The sequence below is a fragment of the Salmo salar genome, chromosome ssa12 (genome assembly GCF_905237065.1).
Source record: "Salmo salar chromosome ssa12, Ssal_v3.1, whole genome shotgun sequence".
Taxonomy (NCBI): Eukaryota; Metazoa; Chordata; class Actinopteri; order Salmoniformes; family Salmonidae; genus Salmo; species Salmo salar.
This window is the reverse complement of record NC_059453.1, coordinates 25,838,463-25,864,357: the sequence shown is the minus strand read 5'-3', so window position 1 is coordinate 25,864,357 and position 25,895 is coordinate 25,838,463. Positions and strand designations below refer to the sequence as shown.

The 25,895-nt window shown below is 44.3% G+C and overlaps 1 protein-coding gene across 5 annotated transcripts in view; it reads right to left on the bottom strand.

Moving 5' to 3' along the window:
• The window catches only part of LOC106588706 (regulating synaptic membrane exocytosis protein 1), a 124,441-nt gene that overhangs the window by 66,354 nt on the left and 32,192 nt on the right, over positions 1-25,895 (bottom strand). For 4 of the 5 annotated variants that reach the window (XM_045691174.1, XM_045691177.1, XM_045691175.1 and 1 more), the window contains exons 2-13: positions 24,674-24,890; positions 19,378-19,389; positions 18,629-18,649; positions 10,300-10,604; positions 8,077-9,083; positions 3,442-3,482; positions 2,637-2,747; positions 1,882-1,981; positions 1,127-1,250; positions 898-954; positions 489-535; positions 245-360 (exon numbers count right to left, since the gene is read on the bottom strand). In XM_045691174.1, coding sequence (XP_045547130.1) covers positions 245-360; positions 489-535; positions 898-954; positions 1,127-1,250; positions 1,882-1,981; positions 2,637-2,747; positions 3,442-3,482; positions 8,077-9,083; positions 10,300-10,604; positions 18,629-18,649; positions 19,378-19,389; positions 24,674-24,890 — 2,158 coding nt within the window. Of the gene's footprint in view, positions 1-244; positions 361-488; positions 536-897; positions 955-1,126; positions 1,251-1,881; positions 1,982-2,636; positions 2,748-3,441; positions 3,483-8,076; positions 9,084-10,299; positions 10,605-14,281; positions 14,668-18,628; positions 18,650-19,377; positions 19,390-24,673; positions 24,891-25,895 lie in introns of those variants that run through there. The other variant, XM_045691176.1, reaches the window with a different exon arrangement.

Genomic DNA, 25,895 nt, shown 5'->3' with positions numbered 1-25,895 from the left:
CAGTCCAGTCCAGTATAGTCCGGTATAGTCCGGTCAAGTCCATTACAGTCCAGTATAGTCCAGTATAGATCCAATATAGTCCAGTACAGTCCAGTACAGTCCAGTATATTCCAGTACAGTCCAGTGCAGATCCAGTCCAGTCCAGTATAGTCCAGTATATTCCAGTACAGTCCAGTCAAGTCCATTACAGTCCAGTATAGTCCAGTACAGTCCAGTGTAGATCCAGCATATATCCAGTACTCACAGAGAGCTGTCCAGGCAGGATGACGGGGAGGGCTCTGAGGGTAGCAGGGCTGGTGGGGGACATGACAGATATGGATGGACGCTCCATCTTCTGAGACTCAAAGGAACTAGAGCCCGCTGCCAGGGGAAAGAACCAGGATGTGAAAGACTCAAACAACTCAGTGGGTAGACAGTACTGTATACTAACACCAATTAACTATGTCGTATTGTTCATCAAGGTAAACCAAAGCTTTGTTGACACTTACTTGATTCTAAAGGAGGATGTGATGTTTCTGGAATTCTTGGTATGTCTCTGTAAGATGGGAGGAAGATTACATCAAACCTCTGCACAGACCTCTGCAATAGCCACTGATCAACAGCCATCACCAATCCTCATTTGATACAGAGTGCCAGCACATACAATACCTCAATCGTATGTTTGTTTGTATCGAAAAGGAAAAACACAGACACGTACACAAACTGGGTGTTGGGTTAGAGAGCAGGTAGTTCATACCCACACAGGGGAGAGACGTATGGGTTGAGAGAAGAGAGGGAACTTGCCTTATAAGGGTTTTCTAAGGTCTAGGATGTTAGGGGTTACATCAGGGTTAGGCCTCAGGGAAGGACTACCGTACGACATAGCGGTCACTATGTCCGCAATACGTATGTACTTACTGATACGCTCTATACACCTTTCTCAAGAAGTTATTGGAAATGATGCGGTGGATAGATCTTTTAGGCAAAGAAGACAATGGCCGTCAACATTTCACTTCAAAATTAGAAATAGTCAAAAAAGGGCACACAAAAGTCGCAATATAGTAATAGTAGTCCAAAATAGTTGCAGTGTGTCGCACAACGATTCCAAAATGGGAATTTAGCATTTCACACAGGAAGTCAGTCTTACCCAATAGGCCTTGAGACAACTATTTCCACTTGAGGCTCCGCCTTGGATTCCAGAATGATGTTGTACACTTCCTTCTTGGTTGCTCCCGGCAACGACTTCCCGTTCCACTGCAGTACCTCATCACCTTGAAAACAGGAAACAAGATGGCCGACATTAAAACAGCTGATTCATGGGTAGGCATGGAGCCTAGGTTAAAGATAACAAAGGTTAAGACAATGTAATAATTCCATGCAGAAGTGTTAGATAAAAAACAAAAATCATTGGACCAGCGCCGGAGTGAAAATGACTAGAAGTGAATGGTACCGGTACAGAAAGTTCACCATCAAAGTGGAAAATAAACACAATCGCAGTGTACTCAGCAAACTAAAGCAGAATTGTTTAACTGTCATTCTATTCATTTAAATGTTTTTCAAATTATCTACAGCCACTTTATTGCTTGATGTCCCGACCACTGGTAACGTTTTCAAAGCTAATTCTGTAGAATCAGCAACAGCGCTGGTCAAATGAATGTGTTTATTTTCTAACGCTGGCGCATGGAATTATTACGTTGTCTTAACCTCTATTTTTTTCAACCCAGCCTGGAGCTTTACTGAACAACCTCTGTTCACAACACAAACAGTGTTCAGGTAGAAATGGGAGATTTTCGCAGCTCAAAAAGAACCCACAGACAATCTCACAGAGCTACCAGACTGATGTGCAACACTTCTCCAGCAGATAACCCTGAATGCCTGAATGTTTTTTTCTACGTTTCTTACCAGCTCGTAGGTGGCCAACAATGTCCGCCAGACTTCCTTTCTTGACTTTGGTGATGAAGGCCCCCAGTCTCCCGTTCTCTGTCATCTTCCCACCCACAACCTAGAAGGGAAACAGAACAAGGGCAGTTCAGTCACAAGACCAAGAGCTCAGTACATAGAGATAACAGTGTAATTAAAACACTGCCCCTTGTGTTCAGTGCCAGTATCACCGAATATCCTGGTAAGGTACAAGGTCAGTATGACGGTATGACAATCTGGATACTGTCTCAGCTGAGTACAAATCTACAGTACGTCCCCATAGTTTCCTTTATTATATACTTCTGTGGATAGTACACTAGCATCACTTACATTTGAGTCATTTAGCAGACACTTATCCAGATCAACTTACAGGAGCAATTAGGGTTAAGTGCCTTGCTCAAGGGCACATCAACAGATTTGTTTTCCCACACCTAGTTGGCTCGGAGATTCAAACCAGCAAACTTTGGGTTACTGGCCCGACGCTCTTAACCGCGAGGCTGCCTAATGTGGAGGTCAGACGTTAGAGACCCGGGTTGGCTCAGTACACAGGGATAGACAGTGGTTAGTGTGGTCGTTTTCCCATACTTCCTTTATCATACACATCCTTTAACAATACACCATCACACAGCCTGGGGCTCTGATGTCCTACACCCAACGGTCTCAGGATACAATATACAGCGGTTAATGTGGTAATACTACAGTAATTGAAAGGGATGCAGCTAGTGATTCCCTCTTACCTTTAGCCCTAGTAAGGAGCCTGCCTCGCGGGGCATGGCCGACCTTTTGCTCAGAGTGATGCGTCCGATTAAGTGGTCGCCCTCCTTGGATGGCTGCCATGTCACTGGATGCTGTAGAGGGGGAGTAGGGGAGAGGGGGAGATTTAATTCCATCAGACAGAGAGAGAGGCAAAGAGGGAGAGACGGAGAGGGGGGTGTGGTAGAGAGGGGATATAGGTAGCGACATAGAGGGAGAGGAGCGAGGGTAAGAAAGGTAAAACAAGTGAGGGAAAGAAAGACCCTCGCTCCCCTTATGAAGACAACTCTCCCACCCAGGCCAACTAGGAGGGACTTGCCCATCCACAATAAACACATACTATATCAATTTACACTCTAAGCAATTATGTCTAGACTGGACTGTTTATAATGTTGTAAGAATCTATATTTAGTAATGAATGGTGGGTAGAGTACGCCCACACACTTACTCAGACACTGCAGGGAATGAAACTAATAGGGCAGAATGTGTGTGTGTGTGTGTGTGTGTGTGTGTGTGTGTGTGTGTGTGTGTGTGTGTGTGTGTGTGTGTGTGTGTGTGTGTGTGTGTGTGTGTGTGTGTGCTGCGTGTGTGTGTGTGTGTGTGTGTGTGTGTGTGTGTGTGTGTGTGTGTGTGTGTGTGTGTGTGTGTGTGTGTGTGTGTGTGTGTGTGTGTGTGTGTCTATGCGTGCATTTGTGTGTGTGTGTCTGTGTGTGTGTGTCCTAGGGTGGTGAGTCTGAGTTGAGTCAGCTTAAGCAAAACCTAAATCTGTCACTTTCTCCTGAAACTTACATGCCACACAGCAGGATCCAGAGGATGGCAGTCCCAATCACCTGGAGAGAGAGAGAGAGAGAAAGCGAGAGAGAGAGAGTTGAGAGAGAGAGAGAGGCAGATAGATAAGATAAACAGAAAGTGATGAAGAGAGTGAGAGATAGAGAGAGTTAGACGGACTCTGCATGCAGAATTCTGGAAAAAATAATATCCTTGTACAACGTAAAACACCAAATAATGCATGCAGAGCAGAATTAGGCCGATACCCGCTAATTCTACAACCATCTAAAAGGAAGCGATTCCCAAACCTTCCATAACAAAGCCATCACTTACAGAGAAATGAACCTGGAGAAGAGCCCTGGGGCTCTGTTCACAAACACAAACAGACCCCACAGAGCCCCAGGAAAGAAACACAATCAGACCCAATCAAATCATGAGAAAACAAAAATAAAATGATTACACATTGGAAAGAATTTACAAAAAAACTGAGCAAACTAGAATGCTATTTGGCCCTATACAGGGGGTACACAGTGGCAGAATACCTGACCACTGTGACTGACCCAAAATGAAGGAAATCTATGTACAGACTCAGTAAGCATAGCCTTGCTATTGAGAAATGCCGCCGAAGGCAGATCTGGCTCTCAAGAGAAGACAGGCTATGTGCACACTGCCCACAAAATTAGGTGGAAGCTGCACTTCCTAACCTCCTGCCAAATGTATGACTACATTAGAGACACATAATATATTTCCTTCAGATTTCACAGACCCACAAAGAATTAGAAAACAAATCCAATTTTGATAAACTCCCATATCTATTGGGTGAAATACCAGTGTGCCATCACAGCAGCAAGATTTGTGACCTGTTGCCACAAGAAAAGGGCAACCAGTGAAGAACAAACAAACCTATATTTATGTTTATTTATTTTCCCTTTTGTTCTTTAACTATTTGCACATCATTACAATACTGTATATAGACATAATATGACATTTTAAATGTTTTTATTATTTTGGAACTTTTGGAAGTGAAATGTTTACTGTACATTTTTTATTGTTTATTATCTATTTCACTTGCTTTGGCAATGTAAATATATGTTTCCCATGCCAATAAAGCTCTTAAATTGAAATTGAATTGAGAGAGCGAGGGAGAGATACAGATAGATAAGATAAACAGAAAGATAGTTAGAGATGGAGAGAGAGAGGTTCAAGCTAAAGCGAGAAAGTCAGTTTCAGTCGTCGTCAGACTAAGTCAACTCAATCCAACACCCAGGAGACAAGGGGACAAACTGGGACCTCGTCCGTCTGTCGCCCAACTCTCATTACCAGCCATACTGACAGATGGTGGCGAGACAGAGAGACTGGAGAATGGCCACACTTCAGTCCAGACCAGCTCTACCCATCGACCCAGTCCCACACGTCCTCCAAAGCCTCATACCTCCTTCAAGGCCTCATCCACCCTTTTAAGTCTTCAATGGATGACGTCAACAGAATAGCAGAATAAAATTAGATGGGGACTTTGGTGTAGGACTTTAGAAATAGGGACAAGTCCCTGAACCTACAGCACGGACCATAGCCAGCTTGGACACTGATCAGAGACGTGTGTATAAAGAGCTAAGGGAAAGTAAGTGGTCAGGAGAGGAGGGAGAGGAGAGGAGAGAGGATGTAAGGGGTAAAGTTGAGGGGTGCAACTCAACTGTTTGAAATTTTAAAGTGCAATGGGGGAACTACTTCAAAGCATTCCTGCTGACTCCTCGATTCAAAGTGCTGACTGTGCCCTTTTTCTGTTTTTAGCAGATGAATATTGTACATCAGATCACACGATCTGGAGCACTTCTTTTCTGGGTACTAACGGGCTAATAATAACTACCGATGATGAATGTTTAGCTATTCAAAATCAATGTTTACTGTATGTACCTGTAAAAACTCAGGTCAAATGGTCACAGTTACAAAAAACATAGAGAATTTGGAGACTATCCCCTCTCATCCTGAATCTATTTCTATTAACAGGGATATATCTGGTCAATGTTAGAGGCTGATCCAGGTTCAGATTTCACTTCACCCTGACCGTGTAGTAAGGTCAGATATCAATGCTGCAGGTTTTACACTAATCTGACAGGACAACCATTCTGTGAATAATGTATTTATAATTTATTTGATCCATAACAATGTATCACAGTGTTATTATATACATTGTACTGTATATTATAGTGTTCTATTTAATTCTGTGATTTGACCTAAAGGAGATCATCAGGAGGTCATCAGGAGGGCATCGCAGATGGATAGGCCTACACACACAAACACACACTGTCTAAAAACACACTGAAGAATTAGCATCAACACTAAAATGAACCTTAGGTCTGGTTTCTCCTGTCATTTCCTCCTTACTATATTATCTTCCACTACTTGACATTTTTGAGGAAGCCAACCAATCAGACTGGCTGAATCGCCACTCCCTCCTTTAACTGCCTGTGCCATTAAACCCCTACAACTCATCCAGAACGCCGCAGCCCGTCTGGTGTTCAACCTTCCCAAGTTCTCTCACGTCACCCCGCTCCTCCGCTCTCTCCACTGGCTTCCAGTTGAAGCTCGCATCCGCTACAAGACCATGGTGATTGCCTACGGAGCTGTGAAGGGAACGGCACCTCCATACCTTCAGGCTCTGATCAGGCCCTACACCCAAACAAGGGCACTGCGTTCATCCACCACTGGCCTGCTGGCCCCCCTACCTCTGAGGAAGCACAGTTCCCGCTCAGCCCAGTCAAAACTGTTCGCTGCTCTGGCACCCCAATGGTGGAACAAGCTCCCTCACGACGCCAGGACAGCGGAGTCAATCACCACCTTCCGGAGACACCTGAAACCCCACCTCTTTAAGGAATACCTAGGATAGGATAAAGTAATCCTTCTAACCCCCCCTTAAAAGATTTAGATGCACTATTGTAAAGTGGTTGTTCCACTGGATATCATAAGGTGAATGCACCATTTTGTAAGTCGCTCTGGATAAGAGAGTCTGCTAAATGACTTAAATGTAAATGTAAATGTAAACTGTAAACAGCAAACTCTTAGCTCCTTATTCAATCCCAAAATACACTCTTAGCTCCTAAATCAATCCCAAATGCATCTTTAAATAGATACTTAATTTCATAAAGGTGTCATCCTTGGGCTTTTATAAAGGCCCTAGTTAATTTTGCAAAATATAGCCTGCATCAGGAGCGTATTCAAACTGCTAACCTCCCAGCAAGATATTAGACTACATGGCATAAACGTTTTACTATCTCATTTGACTGGTTTGATTGCAACAGTAAAGCTGTCTCGCAGGTCTACTAAATAGCATGTAAAGTAGGTTTAGGGTGTATCTGTACCCTCGCTTACAATTTGGAGCAGTTCAAGTGTTTTACTGTAAATGAAAAACACACAACAACACGGAGGTTGACCGAATTGTCTCGTTGTAAGATTTTAGATTAACCAACCATATATCCATCTATACCATCAATACTTTATCCAAAAATAATATAATGAAGCAGTATTCATTGGACATGCATTGTCCTCATGAACCCAGGCTTTCACAGCTGAGTTACACTTCACTTAGCTACATTTAGCGTTTAGTCTTGTCCTGTCTCTGAATTTGTTTACCGCGGACAACATCAAAAGTAAATCCCATGCTGGATTGGGACTGGCGTACTCCTAAAGTAAACACTGCTAAACACTTGCTAGCTATGACAGCTAACTTTCTAACTATTTCTCCGCCTGTCGCCCCCATTAAACACCCTATTCCCATGTGTTAACCTAATCTGATAATCTAATTTGGGATTGGGATTGGCCTGGAGCGACCAGTGGTGGTGGTTAGTGGTGAGTGAGATGAGTACACAGATAAACAAAACAACAACCGTCGTCATGGCATCCCCCGTCGACACGCTAACCGCTAAAATAGCATAGTTTAATTTAGTCAAGAAGAGTGAATTGCAAAGCTGTTGCAGGCCGGCGTGAGCAAGCGAGAGGCCAAAACTGAACATGCGGCCGGCCACAATGGTGACACCCAAACTCGATGATATTTTATCCGTTAACGGCAGGATGCAACCGGTGTTTGGCGGGGAAGCTTTACGTAGCGTTAGCCGACTAGCCACTGACCTAATTCTGCCAAATCTGCTGGCCTAAATCACAGGACGTTTCCTAAATAAGAGAGCTGTCCTGTCCTGTTCCAGAACGGGAAGCAATAGGGTTTGGCTTCAGAGGTGAATGACAGTGTTGTACCGAGTCAAGGCTATAGCACATTATAGGCAGGGAGATACAGTCCCAGTAAACATTGAAATTCTTTATTTTTATGGAAACCTAGAGCAAAGCGATTTTGATAACAAAAAAGTAAAGAAAGAATATTGCATTAGTAGCGACACCCGACAGGTGACCTTAAAACCATAAAATCTAACGAAAGTTTGATCATTCCACCAATGTCGTAATCTCTGACAATCTCTGACAACACTGTCACAAAACCAGCTAATATAGATGATTAGATCTGATAGAAAGCTGAAGAATCAGACCTTTCTTGCTGACACTCTCCACACAGGTAGCAGATTTGATCATTCTTCCAATGTTAAAATATCTGAATGCGTGACCAATCATATTGACATGAGAAGAGCTAACAGAGAGAGAGAGCAGTAATCTGACCTTTCTCACTGACGCTCTCCATGTCCACGTCCTCACAGCTGGTGTACTCGGGCGTGGAGGCGCCCTCCTCCTCTGAGCTGCTGATAGACATCTGCCTCTTGTTGACGCCCCGTTTGCTCTTGTAGGGCCTGGGTGGGGGCGGCCGCAGCGACTCCGACTGGTCCGAGCTCTGGGAGTCCTTCCGCAGCAGGCTGTCCCCGGACTTCTCCCTCCTAGCCTTGTGCATCATGGCTGCCTGGGAATTGGGCTCCAGCTGGCTGGAGTGGGGTCCCTTAGGGGGGTCCCAGCCTGCTGGAGGGGGAGGTCCTTGGTGGGGGTGAGGAGCACCAGGATGGGGGCCCGTTCGTGGGCCACCACCAGATGGTTGAAGAGGTCCGTGGTTCTGGTTCTGTTTGAGGAGGGGGGGACCTCCCTGGGGTCCCTGCCCCATTCCGCCACCCCCACCACCCCCTACAGTCCTGTCCATGGAGTAGGCGCGGTGGTTCTCCAAGGATGCCTTGCGGTCCGGTTCTCCACCACCCCCACCGCCACCCCTCCGGAGACGATTCTCAGGCACATCCCCCATGTTCCCTCCCCCGCCCTCCAGCCCCACCTCATTGATGGCGTTGTTGCTGTGGCGCCGCTCGTGGCGCACCTTCGACACCTTGGCGTGCATGCGCATCTCCTGCTCCTCCTTCTGCGGCTTGACCGGGTAACGCGCCAGGTTGGGGTCGCTGCGGTAACGCGTCTGGAACTCCTCCTCTTGGCGCCGCTTGCGCTCCAGCTCATCCTCCTCCGGGGGGCGTCTCCGGAGGTCGGGGCGATTTCCTTGGTCGCCACCGTCAGGGTAGTCATGGGAGCGGACCTTCTCCAGGTGCCGGCCGTCCCGCCAGTCTATGTCCCCAGGACCACAGAACTCCTCCTGGGAGGCCACGGTCTGAAGCTTCCCTGGGGGTCCCCGGCCTCCTCTACCACGACCCAGACCACCGGGCTTACCGTTCTGCTCATGGAGGGACACAGGTCTTTTCCTGAAGAGAAGAGAAAGGTGACCATAATGGACATTGATATAACATTACACACTTGTTGTTTTGTTAACATAATACCATGTAGTAAGAACAAAAAAGCCTACTCAGATATACTGGACAAATTATGGTCAGTACCAGTTATTACTGGTTGAATGAAAGCAATGATGATAAAGACAGGGAAATAATTCAAAATGGAAGAATATGTACAGAACTAAAATGAGATTCTCTTTCCATGGGAAAATGTTTCTACTGATGGTTAACCTGGGTATGGATCATCCAACAACAGTGTGGAATAGGGCCAGCATTTTGAGTGATGCATTCAGGCCGGACCGAAATGGACTTACCCATTAGACACAAAACAAAATATATTAATCATGGACCTTTCAAGAATAAAACATGTAACCCAGCTTCTGCTTTGGCTAAGCTTGGACAGCACCATTCTTTTTGATCCAGTGGGGATTAAAAAATCAAGTGCTGCAACCCATATACCACAACACACACCGAAAATGGGTCACTCCCAACATCAGAGGATTTGAGTTCCTGTCAAACGCGGAGAAAATATGACCAAAGTATGTCCAATGTTGAATGAGACAAATGAGGCTACATGTGTAAACTGACGGTGTCAACAAGACCCTGTTAGACAAAACAGATGCTGCATTAGCCTAATTCATCCAATCACAACAAAGTCAAATATATTAAAGAGGACTAACTTGAACACGACTCAAATATACAACAATAAAAAAGACCCAATATAAAAACTACCATATCATCTAGAAGAGGCCCAGGATATTCAATAACTAGACTCTGATAAAGTCCCAAAATGTTTTGCATGTCAGCAATTAAGTTTTCAAGATATAGGACTTTCAAGAAGCTAATTGTAACTTGCCACATCATCATGATGACGCAAAACGCATCTTAGGAAGTAAAAAAAAAAAATACCAAAAGCTACTTTTCGAGTGGATTATTCCTTTAAGTGTCTACAATCAAAGGGATTAAGGGGAGGTGATAATAGTAGAGTGGATGAGAGAAAGTCTTGTACAAAGTGGCATTTACAACAATACTAAGTACTATCAGCAATCAAAACAGGACCCTAGATAACCAATACAGTGACGTAGACTCTGGTTTGAGCCTCTACAGCCAGAGAGGTGAAAGCAGGGATTGTGAGAGGACAGGTGAAAGTGTTTTGGGGATTAGAGCGTTTGTGTCAATGATGTCCTACTTGTCTCGTGGTGGTTCGCTCCGAGCGCGTGACGCCGGCATGGTGTCCAACGCTCCCTTGGCCGGTACCGTTGGCGGCTGATGCGTTCCGTTGGGTGCCGCCCCTGCGTTACCGCTGGAAGAGGGCGGGGCCTGGGACCTGGAGCGGAGTAGCTTCCTGTCCCCCCGTTGGGTGTCACCCCCCGTGGGCGGGGCGTTCAGGCCGCCACCCAGGCTCATCTGCCTCGCCCCCGGCCCCGAAAACCATTCTCCTGATTTGGTGAGGATCTCCTGTTGCTTACGGCACAGGTTGCATACCCACATTACCTACAGGGGTGAAGGAGTAGATGAGGAGGTTAGCTATTACATACATGTACAGTATGCAGAAGTAGCCTATATCTATAGAGAGAAAGAGAGCATGGTCAATTCCATTTCCGATTCCTATTTTCTTAATTGAAAAGCAAACCTTGAATTGACTGAATTGAAATGGAATTGACCCTAACATTGTCTCTTAGACAGAGAATGCATAATACTATACAATACCTCAATACTATAGACATCTAATTATATTTCTATGAGGTTAACATCAGAAGACTCATGGGGTTGCAGATGTTGTCACATATCCATTGCAGTCCACTTTTTAACTTCTCTAGGGTAGGGGGCAGTATTTTCACGGCCGGATGAAAAACGTACCCAAATTAAACGGCCTACTACTCGGGCCGAATATGCATATTATTAGTAGATTTGGATAGAAAACACTCTGAAGTTTCTAAAACTGTTTGAATGGTGTCTGTGAGTATAACAGAACTCATATGGCAGGCAAAAACCTGAGAAAAATCTAACCAGGTAGTGGGAAGTCTGGTGCTTGTAGTCCTTTCAAGTCATTGCCTATCGAACACATAGTGACTTAGGGTTCATTTTGCACTTCCTAAGGCTTCCACTAGATGTCAACAGTCTTTAGAAAGTTGTTTGTGGCGTCTATGATGAACAGAGAGCGAACAGAGGAAGTTGGAAGTTGTTGACTCAGGAAAGCAAATGAGTTCATTGGCGCGCATGCACGTGATGAGGAAGCTGTGTTCCAAAATGTTTTTCAAGACACTGGAATCGTCTGGTTGGAATATTATTGAAGTTCTAAGTTAAAAAGGCCCTAAAGATTGATGCTATACAACGTTTGACATGTTTGAACGAATGTAAATCTAACTTTTTTTTACTTTTCGTCATGACATTTTGGCCGCGCTTCCTACACTTGGAGTAGCTTACTGAACGTGGAAACAACAAGGAGTTATTTGGACATAAATTATGGACTTTATCGAACAAAACAACATTTATTGTGGACCTGGGATTCCTGGAAGTGCCTTCTGATGAAGATCATCAAAAGTAAAGTGAATATTTCTAATGCTATTTATGATTTTAGATGACTCCAAAATGGCGGGTATCTGTATTGCCTAGTGTATTTTTCTGAGCGCAGTACTCAGATTATTGCAAAGTGTGCTTTCCCCGTGAAGCTTTTTTGAAATCTGTCACAGCGGTTGCATAAAGGAGATGTTCATCTATAATTCTTGGAATAACAGTTTAGAATTTTATCAACGTTTATGATGAGTATTTTTGTAAATTGTTGTGCTGATTCACCGGCAGTATTGGAGGCAAAATATTTTCTGAACATCACGCGCCAATGTAAAAGGCTGTTTTTAGATATAAATATCAACTTGATCGAACAAAAAATGCATGTATTGTGTAACATGATGTCCTAGGAGTGTCATCTGATGAAGATCGTCAAAGGATAGTGCATAATAGCTGAATTTCTGGTATTTGTGACGCCTGTATTGCTAGGAAAATGGCTGTGTGGTTTTTCTTGTGTTGGAACTGTCCTAACATAATCTAACTTTATGCTTTCGCCGTAAAGCCTTTTTGAAATCGGACAACGTGGTTGCATTAAGGAGACGTGTATATTTAAAATGGTGTAAAATAGTTGTATGTTTGAGAACTTTCAATTATGACATTTTGTGGTTTTGAATTTGGCGCTCTGATTTTTCACTGGCTGTTGAATAGTGTGAACCGTGGGTGGGACGCTAGCGAAATGTTGGCTTAGCTTGGAGTATTTTAGCTTGGAGTATTTTAGCTTGGAGTATTTTCGACAGACAATAGGTCATTGTTATACAGGCAAGGAGAGGGCAGGACTGGTGACAGAACTACAAACAGGCACAGACAGATAGAGGATCTTAGTAAGACACAAGCAAGTATTAGTCACAGCGTTATGTTCTTTCTCATGTTTTATTTTAGTCTCTTGACTCTGATTGAGTATTGGTGATAGCTCATCTGTCAGACAGGGGATCAAGGTTTCTTAAAATACCCTAGAACCTCCTCCCCCACGCTCCCCCTCCCTCCCCACGCTCCCCCCTCCCCCCACGCTTCCCCATCCCACCCCACGCTCCCCCACCCCACACTCCCCCATCCCACCCCACGCTCCCCCCTCCCCACGCTCCCCCTCCCACCCCACGCTCCCCCATCCCACCCCACGCTCCCCTCCCCCACGCACCCCCTCCCACCCCACGCTCCCCCTCCCACCCCACGCTCCCCCATCCCACCCCACGCTCCCCCTCCCCACGCTCCCCCTCCCCCACGCTCCCCCCTCCCCCACGCTTCCCCATCCCACCCCACGATCCCCTCCCCACCCCACGCCATACACTGACATACGACATACACTGACCAGGTGAATCCAGGTGAAGGCTATGATCCCTTATTGATGTCACTTGTTAAATCCACTACAATCAGTGTAGATGAAGGAGAGAAGACAGGTTAAAGAAGGATTTTTAAACCTTGAAACATTTAAGACATGGATTGTGTATGTCTTGCCCATTCACGCTCTGAATGGCACACGAGAGATTGAAGTGCCTTTGAATGGGGTATGGTAGTAGGTACCAGGCGCACCGGTTTGTGTCAAGAACGGCAACACGCTCAACAGTTTCCTGTGTATATCAAGAATGGTCCACCACCCAGAGGACATCCAGTCAACTTGACACAACTGTGGGAAGAATTGGAGTCAACATGGGCCAACATTCCTGTGGAACGCTTTCGACACCTTGGAGAGTTCAACGAATTGAGGCTGTTAGGATGCAACTCAATATTAGGAAGGTGTTCTTAATGTTTTATACGCTCATTGTAGGTTACAATGCGCTCTGTGAAACATCACAGCATTTTACTTACACATTGAGATAAGGAAACAGCCCAAAAAATATCCCATATTTGTAATAATACTGTTACCACTAGAGAAAATTCAACATATTCTACAAGGCTACAAATGTTTAAAAGATGATCCAATATGAACGCAGTATCTAGTTAAACAGAGTAGGCTTGATATGGATGGGATGTCGTTACCATGGAGAAAGCAGTAGCATGTTGCCTATGGCGGACAAGGCTGTTAATCTCCCACAGCGGATGATGCCACAGAACATTAACTGGCCAGCAAGGAAAGCCAGCTACAATATCCACCATAAGCTATTTATCGTTCCACAACAGGTACCAGAAGAACATTCTTAATTCAATAACTGGTTACAGTATCGGCCCTGAAGAAAAGATGTAAGTGAAAGCTAGGAAATTGGCATCAATCTGAACATAACACTGTGGAAGACCATGATTTGAGAGGACAAGTCACAGATATACAGGTGCATCAACTGATTGCTGTTCACAATAGTATATTTTTTATTTGACTAGGCAAGTCAGTTAAGAACAAATTCTTATTTTCAATGACGGCCTAGCTGCCATGTTCAAGGGCAGAACGACAGATTTTTACCTTGTCAGCTCGGGGATTTGATCTTGCAACCTTTCGGTTACAAGTCCAATGCTCTAACCATTAGGCTACCTGCCACCCCAATAATAACAAATATATAAAAATGGCCTACTGTTGGTAGAAATCATTGGTCAACTCAAGTCAGCTATTTGACCGTCCTACGAACAACAACCCTAAATGGAACAACAGCAACATCAAAGAAAGGTTCCATACTCACATGTAGCCATGGCTACTGAAAATCGCCTCCCTCCCAACGCAGAGAAAAACAGATTTATCTTTTCTCAAGTGTATAATCCCACGGTCTAGAACGATGGTACAAATCCAAAATGGAGGGAAAGTACTATTCCTTGTATTGTCGTTTAGAAGTCTTTGTTTGCATCCCAAAACACCACCTTATGTGAAACCTGCTCTTTGATGGTTGGTCGAATGGACAGTTACTTTAGCAGTCAGCTTGCGGTTAGCTTTTTAGCGAACCGGCGCGCATCGTGCCTACAGTACCCTGATTGAATCCTCTGTTTGGCTCCAGGCCACACTAATCTAAAGTAAATCAGCTGTGTGCAGCTGTGGCCCACAGCTGTCGAGCTGGACACACACACACATTCAGTTGTTCTAATACACACATACACATACATACAGTACATACAATCTCTCCCTCTCTCTCTCTCTCTCTCTCTCTCTCTCTCTCTCTCTCACACACACACACACATACATACTCTCTCTCTTTCTCGCTCACTCTCTCTCTCTCTCTCACACTCTCACACTTACATTCACTCACACACATATCTCTCTCTCTCACTCTCATTCTCATTCTCTCTCACACACTCTCTCTCTGTTCTAAGGCAGGTTAGATTGGAGTAGACCGCAGCTAATCCCCTCAGCTCCTCACCATTATTCAACATCATCATCAGTCAGGACAATACCAGCCAGCCGGTTTCAGATAGCAGCCGTGCACAGGGCCGGTAGGCTATGCTACCGCTAAACCATATCCCTTATACTCCCTCCCCTTAATTATTCAGCTGTTTGGTGATTATCATTAACATTATCAATCATTCAGAGTGCATTCTGGGAAATCCCTTTTTATCAGACCAGGAAGGTAAAGTATATATTAGGTAGGCCTATAGTGACAGTATTAAGGCCATCATTTCAAATATCCATTTAGGGACGCGGTCAATATTTGCATGCCTCTCAAAGAGGACATAAGAAATGTTAACATTTTAGACTCTATAGCAAAGAATTGATGAAGGAAAAAGGTCCAGTTTACATTTCACAGTAAATAGGGAGATTTTTTTCTCATGGTTGAGGAAGACGAAAGAAATTAATCCGATGGTTAATCCTTGAATGAGATCGTATTCAAGCAGCACGCACACAAGGAAATACAGCCCAGAACACACACACACACACACACACACACACACACACACACACACACACACATACACTGACACATGGCACTCCACAGGACGCGGTGCGATGAACTGGAGGTGACACCACAGTGGGCTGCTTCTTGAGCGAGCCGTCTGATTGGCTGCCATCACACACTAACCATGCTTAAGCAGCAAGCAAGGAAGCCCTTCACATATTACGTGTCACACAATAGGGTGGGGTTCCTAACACAGACCAAAATAGGATTTTGAATGGAAATCAACTGTTTCGTCTCCACAACGACAGTAAAACGAATGTGTGTGTGTCTTGAGTATGAGCAATGCCATTTCTAATGTGTTACTGCACCAATCTCACCCTGCCTAACAGAATGCAGTTCACCATGGTAACCAAGTCATTGAGTACAGAGAGAGAGAGAGAGAGAGAGAGAGAGAGAGATTGTACTAACAATGCCAAGACTGGGAACAGCAAGTTAGTGGGGAGCTAAACGAACTGTGTGGCCTCCTCTGTGACATCATAATAGATCATCATCCTCAAACAAACTAACGACCCTCATATGGGCTACAAGACTAACCTAAATCACAACACATATCTACCCAGTATCACCTGCAGCCAACTCTAAATGGATTAGCCATAAAAGGGCACGACAACAAATGACAGGTCTTAAGTCATGTTTATGACTGATTTAAACCATGTCAGCGGCAGGCACTGTCAAAAAAGTTTGACTGAAAAAGACTAACAGCAAAAACCAAAATACAACGTTTAACCAACGTTAGAACAACCTCAATCCTACACAACCTGCGTTGCCGAACAAACCACCGCCTTCCTCGTACCAGCAACCCACCTGACGAGGCAGACCGACTTGACGAATGGCGACATCTTACAGCCGTCATTAATCAACACGCTCTTTTCTACCCCACGCCCCTCCATCATCTCCATCTCAGACACTCTATCCAGCCGTTTCTGTTGCCAAAACAGGGGAGGTGGGGATAGCGACAGTAACAGCGGGCACGGCGGCGGCGGGAATAGCTGGGAATTCTGTAAACGTCGTCTTTTCCCTTAACTGGGTGGAATAGATGGAGGCCCAGGGTGGTGGAATGGAGAATAAAGTGTTCAGTGAGCGCGCTCAGTACAGCCCTCAACGACAGATTGACATATGGGGAGGCAGCAGTGCCTGGCAGAAAACTACCATCCGTCAGGGAATGGTAAATCCTACAGACGAGGAAGAAAGACGACCACAAAACACGATAATGCTCCATTTGTGTAAATAAGGCTATAGATCAACTAGGAATAGGTCTTGGCTTCCTTCTGCAGCCGAGCCCTGTGAACTACAAGACAGTTCAGTGTTAGACTGAATGGCATTCTACCCTATAGAAGCCAATACTGCTAAGGACACAACAGAAACCCTTCTAGTATTATTATCCCATACTGTTTGTATAGGCCTTTCTGTAACCCCAAACTGATCCTGGTACTGTCACCGCTATTGTTATTTTATAAAAGGCATTACAGTAATGTTTTATGGCAGACCGCTGGGTTAGTCATCCAATGCTGAGAAACCTGACAGAGATTATGAAGTGCATTCCCTTCCTGTAAAAAGTGCAGTGTCGGCTCGATGCAGTGTGGGAGTGGGAGAGTTGGTGTGTGTGTATGTGTGTGTCCGGTGTGAGTGCGTGTGTCTGTGCGTGCGTCTGGTTTGTCCAAGCAGTAAAGAGGTGTTTGCATATTCGTGTCTGTGTACATTAGTGTGTGTATGTGAGTCTCCACTACAGAAAGAGGAGACAGATTGGCTCTGATTCGCTCATTCCCTCTCTATCTCTCTCTTTCTCTCTATCGCTCTCTCTCTCTCTCTCTCTCTCTCTCGCTCTCTCTCTCTCTCTCGCTTTCTTTCTCTCGCAGCCATCTGGAGATGACATTAAACACACATAAACAAACACTCTGCAATTAATACACCAAGACAAGTGAAAGCAACTCGACTCGGGGGGACTAACTAGTCTCTTGTCTGTGAAGAATATAACATGATAAATTATTTTATTTGTGAAAATTGTACATTTATAACTGTGTTTGTATCGTAATATGATGAAATAAATGTCATTTGACCATTATTTAGACTACAGAATATATACGTTATTCAAATTTATGTTAATTGAGACATCAACTGAAGGAATTGTGGAGGTTAACCAAACAGTGTCTCTGAGAATTAGTCATATCTACCACAATTGAATTAAATACCCGTTAGAAACATAGACAACCCACACACCGCAGTTAATTAATACAGAAATAATAAAACCGACACACACACATAGACACACACACATAGACACACACACAAAGGGACGAACCCAGGGGTTTTGATTTAAAGGCTTGGCATGTACTGTAACAGTGACAGTGTAAGTCTGTTAGCTGGGCTAAGGTGTGGAAGTCTTGATATTTGAACGTAGACAACACTGACAGATGCTGACAGGGAGAGGCGAGGGCTATGAGGGACTAGGAATGGGGTCCTAGCCTACACCCTCCACCCCTGACCCCAGTCCACTGTCTTAAGCAGCTGCAGGGTCCAATCCAAAGACTTGCATCCTTCCCCTCTGCCCCTGTCGACTTCCCCTCAGATCCGAATCTGAAAAGATAGGACGCTTGTGAACAAAACTGTGCTTTAGAAGCAAAAGGATTTTTGGTTGTTTTCTCCTTACTTGGAGTGGACAAGTGCAGAGGGGAAGGTGGCAAGTGTACAAATTGGAACCCAGCCTCGGCCTCCCCTCCCGTCTCCCAGTGGCAGGGGCAGGTCTGTATGCTCATCACAGACAGGCAGGTAAAGCATGCACGGGCATAAGTGTGCACATTCCCTCTGCAGTCACAACAAGGGTCTTATAGTAAGATAAGGTGCTTCTGCGTGCCAACAAACACCCTGTGCCCTTGTAGCCCCCAACAAACACCCTGTGCCCTTGTACCCCATGTTTCCCCCTATCTTGTATATTATACCCAGTTCCCCCTGGCACAGCCATGCCTACAGCCATAGAGAGAGGAGTTGTGTAAGGGGGTGCCCATCCATGGGTGTCTAGGAATGCCCACCCAGACAGCCAGGCATGGCTCATGCTCGCCCGCTTCCCAAATTGCAGCTGAAGTGTGACATTAAAGAACTACAGATATAGTGACCCATGCAAAAACTCCATTACCCAGCAGGCCTTACCCTGTCCTTCACTATGAGACACTTTGCAAGAGGAAGAGACAGACAATGGATTCAGAATTAGTCAACGTTTTTACCCAGATATCCTTACTGAAGATTAAACAGTCTCTAGTACTGCACTACCAAATGTCCACATTAGTGTGGACTGGACTACAGGCAGATATGCTTGGGGAAGTCCATGGTAAAATACCATAGTGATAGACAGAGATAGTATTTAATCGCATTTATTTCTACTCAAGGCAAAATGGTCCCTATGACTATCTGCTCATGCCCAGAGTCTGGAATCTGGACTACAGACAGATACAGTATGTGTGTGGAAGTTCAAGGATAAAGGCTAGCCTTTTAGTATTAGAGAAAAGCTAGCCTGGACTGAACTGTCAGGGAATCATTCTGTTCGCTTTAAGTCATTAATCCATAGGTGGATTTAAACGCTTTGGCCGCGTTCCAATCTGATCATTTACTCCCTTCACTTCAGCCTTTGTGGACACCCACTTCTTGGATTTGTGTGAGCTAGGTTTTAGTAACAAAGGAATATACCTCGACCTTGCCAACAGCAAAAAGGCTTGGCATAGGACTATAGTAGTTTATGCCATATCACTCACACAAATCCAGTCCACTTAAAAGGGGAAGTCTACAGGGCAGGAGGGAAGGGGGTCAAAACTTTGGGATTGGAACGCAGCCATTGGGGGATTTTCAAAGGGACACATAGGTTGTATTCACAGTACAGTAGAGAGGACAGAAAAGATGCTAACCACTTTGTCCTCCTGTAGTGGCATGTAGTCCAGGTAGCAGTGAGAAAGTGAAAAGGAAGTGAGGGAGGGAGTGGAGGAAGCAGAGGGAAGGATAGAGGGATGCAGTGGAGGAGTGGACAGAGAAAGAGAGACAGAGGTCAAATATAGGTTCATGGAACATGAGAAGGGAGGAAGGAAAAAGAGAAAGAGGAAAAAGGAGTGAGGGAATGGTGTAAACGTTTGTTAATACACATGAGCAAAATCCACAATACACACTTTTAATACACAGTCTATTCAGTGATACAACCTGTTTAGAGGTGCAACAGTGGTGAAACACAGAGGGAGTTTGACAGCAAACATGCATGACTCAACATATCAGTCATGTGACGTCGGCATGACACATGACCTTTGTGTCACAGTGTCATGCAGGAACAGGAAATGGGGACAAGAGCAACATGATACATCATCTTACACAACCCTATATATAACTTCCTGTCTAGCTTATAATACAATATATACACTACCATTCAAAGTTTGGGGTCACTTAGAAATTTCCTTGTTTTTGAAAGAAAAGCTAATTTTTTGTCCATTAAAATAACATCAAATTGATCATAAATACAGTGTAGACATTGTTTTTGTTGTAAATGACTATTGTAGCTGGAAACGGCTGATTTTTTTATGGAATATCTACATAGGCGTACAGAGGCCCATTATCAGCAACCATCACTCCTGTGTTCCAATGGCACGTTGGGGGGGGGGGCCTGACCTTAGATCAGCACTCTGAGTTTTCTTTTATGAACACAGACCCTGCTTTTAATATCTGCTGTTTGGTGAGCTATTATAGATACAGAAATGTGACTTTTATAACACAACATTACTATGAGGACAGGCTGGGGAGAAGGGAGAGGTTTAGTAATACCAAAATGAGTGGTTGGCACACATTTTGTCAGGCATCACCATGTAACTGTAATGCCTTCTGCAGGACAATGCTGTGTACTGCATCGTGTCTCTGTGTCTATTTTGGGAATGTGATTATTCGGCACAGGGTGAATCGCGATTTATCACGACAATATCAATGTTTTGTGAGTTACTGTGACTTATATGCTGCTAGTATAGAAGTCAATACATCTGATTATGATTGAGGCCATTTTGAGTCAAATATCAATTTTGTTTAACTACAATGAACAAGCTGCACCTGCACAACATGACCAAAAGTATGTGGACACCTGCTTGTCGATTTCTCATTCCAAAATTATGGGCATTAATATGGAGTTGGTCCCCCCTTTGCTGCTATAACAGCCTCCACTCTTCTGGGAAGGCTTTCCATTAGATGTTGGAACATTACTGCAGGGACTTGCTTCCATTCAGCCATAAGAGCATTAGGGAGGTCGGGCACTGATGTTGGGTGATTAGGCCTGGCTCGCAGTCGGCGTTCCAATTCATCCCAAAGGTGTTTGATGGGGTTGAGGTCAGGGCTCTGTGCAGGCCAATCAAGTTCTTCCACACCGATCTTGACAAACCATTTCTGTATGGACCTCACTTTGTGCACGGGGGCATTGTCATGCTGAAACAGGAAAGGGCCTTTCCCAAACTGTTGCAACAAAGTTGGATGCACAGAATCGTCTATAATGTCATTGTAGTGTTAGGATTTCCCTTCACTGGAACTAAGGGGCCTAGTCCTATCCATGAAAAACAGCCCCAGACCATTATTCCTCCTCCACCAAACTTTACAGCTGGCACTATGCATTGGGGCAGGTAGCATTCTCCTGGCATCCACCAAACCCAGATTCGTCCGTTGGACTGCCAGATGGTGAAGTGCAATTCATCACTCCAGAGAACGCGTTTGCACTGCTCCAGAATCCAATGGCTGCAATCTTTACAGCGCATGGCGATCTTAGGCTTGTGTGTGCCTGCTCGGCCATGGCAACCCATTTCATGAAACTCCCGACAAACAGTTCATGCTGACGTTATTTCCAGAGGCAGTTTGGAATGTGGTAGTGAGTGTCGCAACCGAGGACAGACGAGTTTTACGCGCTGCATGCTCCAGTACTCGGCGGTCCCATCCTGTGAGCTTGTGTGGCCTACCACTTCCCGGCTGAGACGTTGTTGCTCCTAGATGTTTCCACTTCACAATAACAGGAGTTACAGTTGAACGAGGAAGTTCTAGTAGGGCAGAAATTTGACAAATTGACTTGTTGGAAAGGTGCCATACTATGACGGTGCCACATTGAAAGAAAATGAGCTCTTCAGTAAGGCCATTCTACTGCCAATGTTTGTCTATGGAGATTGCATGGCTGTGTGTTCAATTTTATACACCTGTCAGCAACTGGGGTGGGTGAAATCCACTAATTTGAAGGGGTGTCCACGTACTTTTGTATATACAGTGTATCTTCTATATAACTTACTGAACATCAGTCCTGTAGAAACAATTTATAGTTTGATAGATTCATATCATTTTAACTCGCAGGGCTGGAAAAATACATTAAAGTTACTGCTAACTTAAAGATCGGACCTTTTTATTCAATTTTTGCCTAAAATTAAATACCCAAATCTAACTGCCTGTAGCTCAGGACCTGAAGCAAGGATATGCATATTCTTGATACCATTTGAAAGGAAACAATTTGAAGTTTGTGGAAATGTGAAATGAATGTAGGACAATATAACACATTAGATCTGGTTAAAGACAATACAAAGAAAAAAACATGCGTTTTTTTTTGTACCATCATCTTTGAAATGCAAGAGAAAGGCCATACTGTATTATTCCAGCCCAGGCGCAATTTAGATGTTGGCCACTAGATGGCAGCAGTGTATGTGCAAAGTTTTAGACTGATCCAATGAACCATTGTATTTCTGTTCAAAATGTTGAATCAAGGCTGCCCAAATGTGCCTAATTGTTTTATTAATAACTTTTCAAGTTTATAACTGTGCACTCTCCTCAAACAATAGCATGGTATTATTTCACTGTAACAGCTACTGTAAATTGGACAGTGCAGTTAGATTAACAAGAATTTAAGCTTTCTGCCAATATCAGATATGTCTATGTCCTGGGAAATGTTCTTGTTACTTACAACCTCATGCTAATCGCATTAGCCTATGTTAACTGAACCGTCTCGAGGGGGACCCACCAATCCTGTAGAGGTTAAAAATGCTCTCTGGGATCTTAATCACAACAAATGTTGTAACATACTGCATGAATTGGATTTGTAACATATCACTAAAATTACTACATTTGTATGATATCATACCTATCACACGAAATGGATGATGTAGTACACAATTAGATTACGTAGTACACAATTGGATGACGTAGCACACAAAAAACGGGGACCCGTTTTGGCTCGTGAGCACCACTTTCAAAACTACTGGCTGATATTACACAAAAGTTTGAGAGCGCATCTTTAAGTAATGCAAAGAGTGGGCCTTTTTGACATGAGTTACACAAACTGAAATAATGTAAGGAAACTTGCTTAGCATCCACCCTGTCAAACAAATTTATGTTTTGACCCACTCAGCACTGGAGAGATGCATGAAGTGCTCGGGCTTGAATTTGACATGAGGTACACCGACGTGTTGAACTAAACCGGAAAACTAAACTGGAAAACATGAATAGGAGGGAGATGTTTTATGTAATAAAACAAAGTTTACAATTTCAACTAATCCTGTTATTCTGCTTGGCTGGTGATAGAGGGAAGAGTAGGATGGGGGATCAAGGAAGGAAGTACTACTTGAGAGAGCGCCGGTCTACACTGCCTACACACACAGGCTGTAATATGTACACAATACAACAGCAGCCTACACAAAAATACCCTTACACACATAGATTACAGCCTACACAAAAATACCCTTACACACATAGATTACAGCCTACACAAAAATACCCTTACACACATAGATTACAGCCTACACAAAAATACCCTTACACACATAGATTACAGCCTACACAAAAATACCCTTACACACATAATAGATTACAGCCTACACAAAAATACCCTTACACACATAGATTACAGCCTACACAAAAATACCTTTACACACATAGATTACAGCCTACACAAAAATACCCTTACACACATAGATTACAGCCTACACAAAAATACCCTTACACACATATATTACAGCCTACACAAAAATACCCTTACACACATAATAGATTACAGCCTACACAAAAATATCCTTACACACATAGATTACAGCCTACACAAAAATACCCTTACACACATAGATTACAGCCTACACAAAAATACCTTACACACATAGATTACAGCCTACACAAAAGTACCCATAAATACACCATAAATACTGACTCACACACTGATACACAGACACACACACTAATACTGACTCAAACCTACACAAAAACGTTGTTCTCTGCCCAGTGAGAGACGTTACTTCAAAATACCTTTGAAATAAACTGCATTAGTGCTCAAACTAATTATTGGCATACTTTACTATTGATTTGAGTTCCTAGCCCATTGTTCCACTGTATTATTAGTTCCACATTGATGGAATTTCTAATAGAGACAACACTACTAGTGGCCGGTTATCATTATCCATAATTCATTTCATAGAATTATCCCATAATAAGTCCACAGCCTGGGACAAAGCTTGATCCTGTGTCCTGCTCCCTGTGTGAGTCTGGGTTCCAGCTGGGCTTAGCGGATTTGGAACAGATTGGCACCCAGCAGGCCCAGGGACTAGGGCCCACAGTCAGGTAAAATACCCAGGAGGGCCTCTCTCTTGGGCTGGACAGGAGAAGGAGAGGGGCCCAGATGGCATGGGGTGGAGTGGGGCTTGGGCTTAAAACGACGCCCACATGTGGTGAGTATGGACTCCGCCGCATGTCATACCGCACGCTTCCTCTGGCACTGGGGAGCTAGACTAAATAAACTAGAATCAACACTATCATTCACAAGGTTTGGGCTCTGGGGAATGTGACTGTCTTATTTACAGGAATGTTGAGCGGAACTGCAGCGTATGTGTCAATACTGTAAACGCTGAATGGTGTTTCTGGTTGGCAGCTTGTCCATTCTGTGTAAAGGACTACGTACTAAGTGCTCCTACGGTTTATATTACAGGGGCGCTGTTTTGCAAAACTGTGACATACCTGAGGATGGATTGAAGCTCCAACAACAACTCCAATACACTTTGACCAACCAAAGTGTGACAGAGCCCCAGCCGACAACACAGACAACATAAAAGCAGCCATCTTGACAAAACAAATGAACAAAGGGAAGAGATGAGGGGGGTAACGAAGACGAAGGGAAGGGATGGAGGAAGAAGAACGGGGTGGAGGCAGGGATTTTTAACGGTTTCTCACATTGTTGGAGCGCAGGGAGACGCGTCCGCCGCAGCGGGCGCAGAATTTGGTCTGGCAGTAGGAGCAGTGGTGTCCACAGCCGTCAGCGAACTTGGTCTTGCGGCAGATGCCGCAGGTGGGGGCGTCGTCCTTGTGCTGGCCCTGCTGCTGGCGCCGCGTCTCCACGCCGATGCGACGCACCTGCTCCTTATAACTCTCAAACTGCTGGTGCAGTGTCCTGAGGGAGGGAGGAGGGAGGGAGGAGGGAGGAGGGAGAGGAGGAGAGAAGTTATTCATATGCTTATTGTGTTTTTATTGAGAGACAGACAGACAGACAGACAGACAGACAGACAGACAGACAGACAGACAGACAGACAGACAGACAGACAGACAGACAGACAGACAGACAGACAGACAGACAGACAGACAGACAGACAGACAGACAGACAGACAGACAGACAGACAGACAGACAGACAGACAGACTTTCCATAACAAAGCCATCACCTACAGAGAGATGAACCTGGAGAAGAGTCCCCTAAACAAGTTGGTCCTGGGGCTCTGTTCACAAACCCAAACAGACACCACAGAGCCCCAGGACAGCAACACAATTAGACCCAACCAAATCATGAGAAAACAAAAAGATAATTACTTGACACATTGGAAAGAGTTAACAAAAAAACTGAGCAAACTAGAATGCTATTTGGCCCTAAACAGAGAGTACACAGTGGCAGAATACCTGCCCACAGTGACTGAAAAAAAAGGAAATCTTTGACTATGTACAGACTCAGTGAGTATAGCCTTGCTATTGAAAAAGACCGCTGAAGGCAGACCTGGCTCTCAAGAGAAGACGGGCCATGTGCACACTGCCCACAAAATGAGGTGGAAACTGAGCTGCACATCCTAACCTCCTGCCAAATGTATGACCATATTAGAGACACACATTTCCCTCAGATTACACAGATCCACAAAGAATTAGAAAACAAATCCAACTCCCATATCTATTGGGTGAAATACCACAGTGTGTCATCACAGCAGCAAGATTTGTGACCTGTTGCCACAAGAAAAGGGCAACCAGTGAAGAACAAACACCATTGTAAATACAACCCATATTTATGTTTATTTATTTTCCCTTTTGTACTTTAACTATTTGCACATCATTACAACACTGTATATATACATAATATGACATTTGAAATGTCTTTATTTTTTTGAACTTTTTTAAGTGTGAACGATACAGTACAT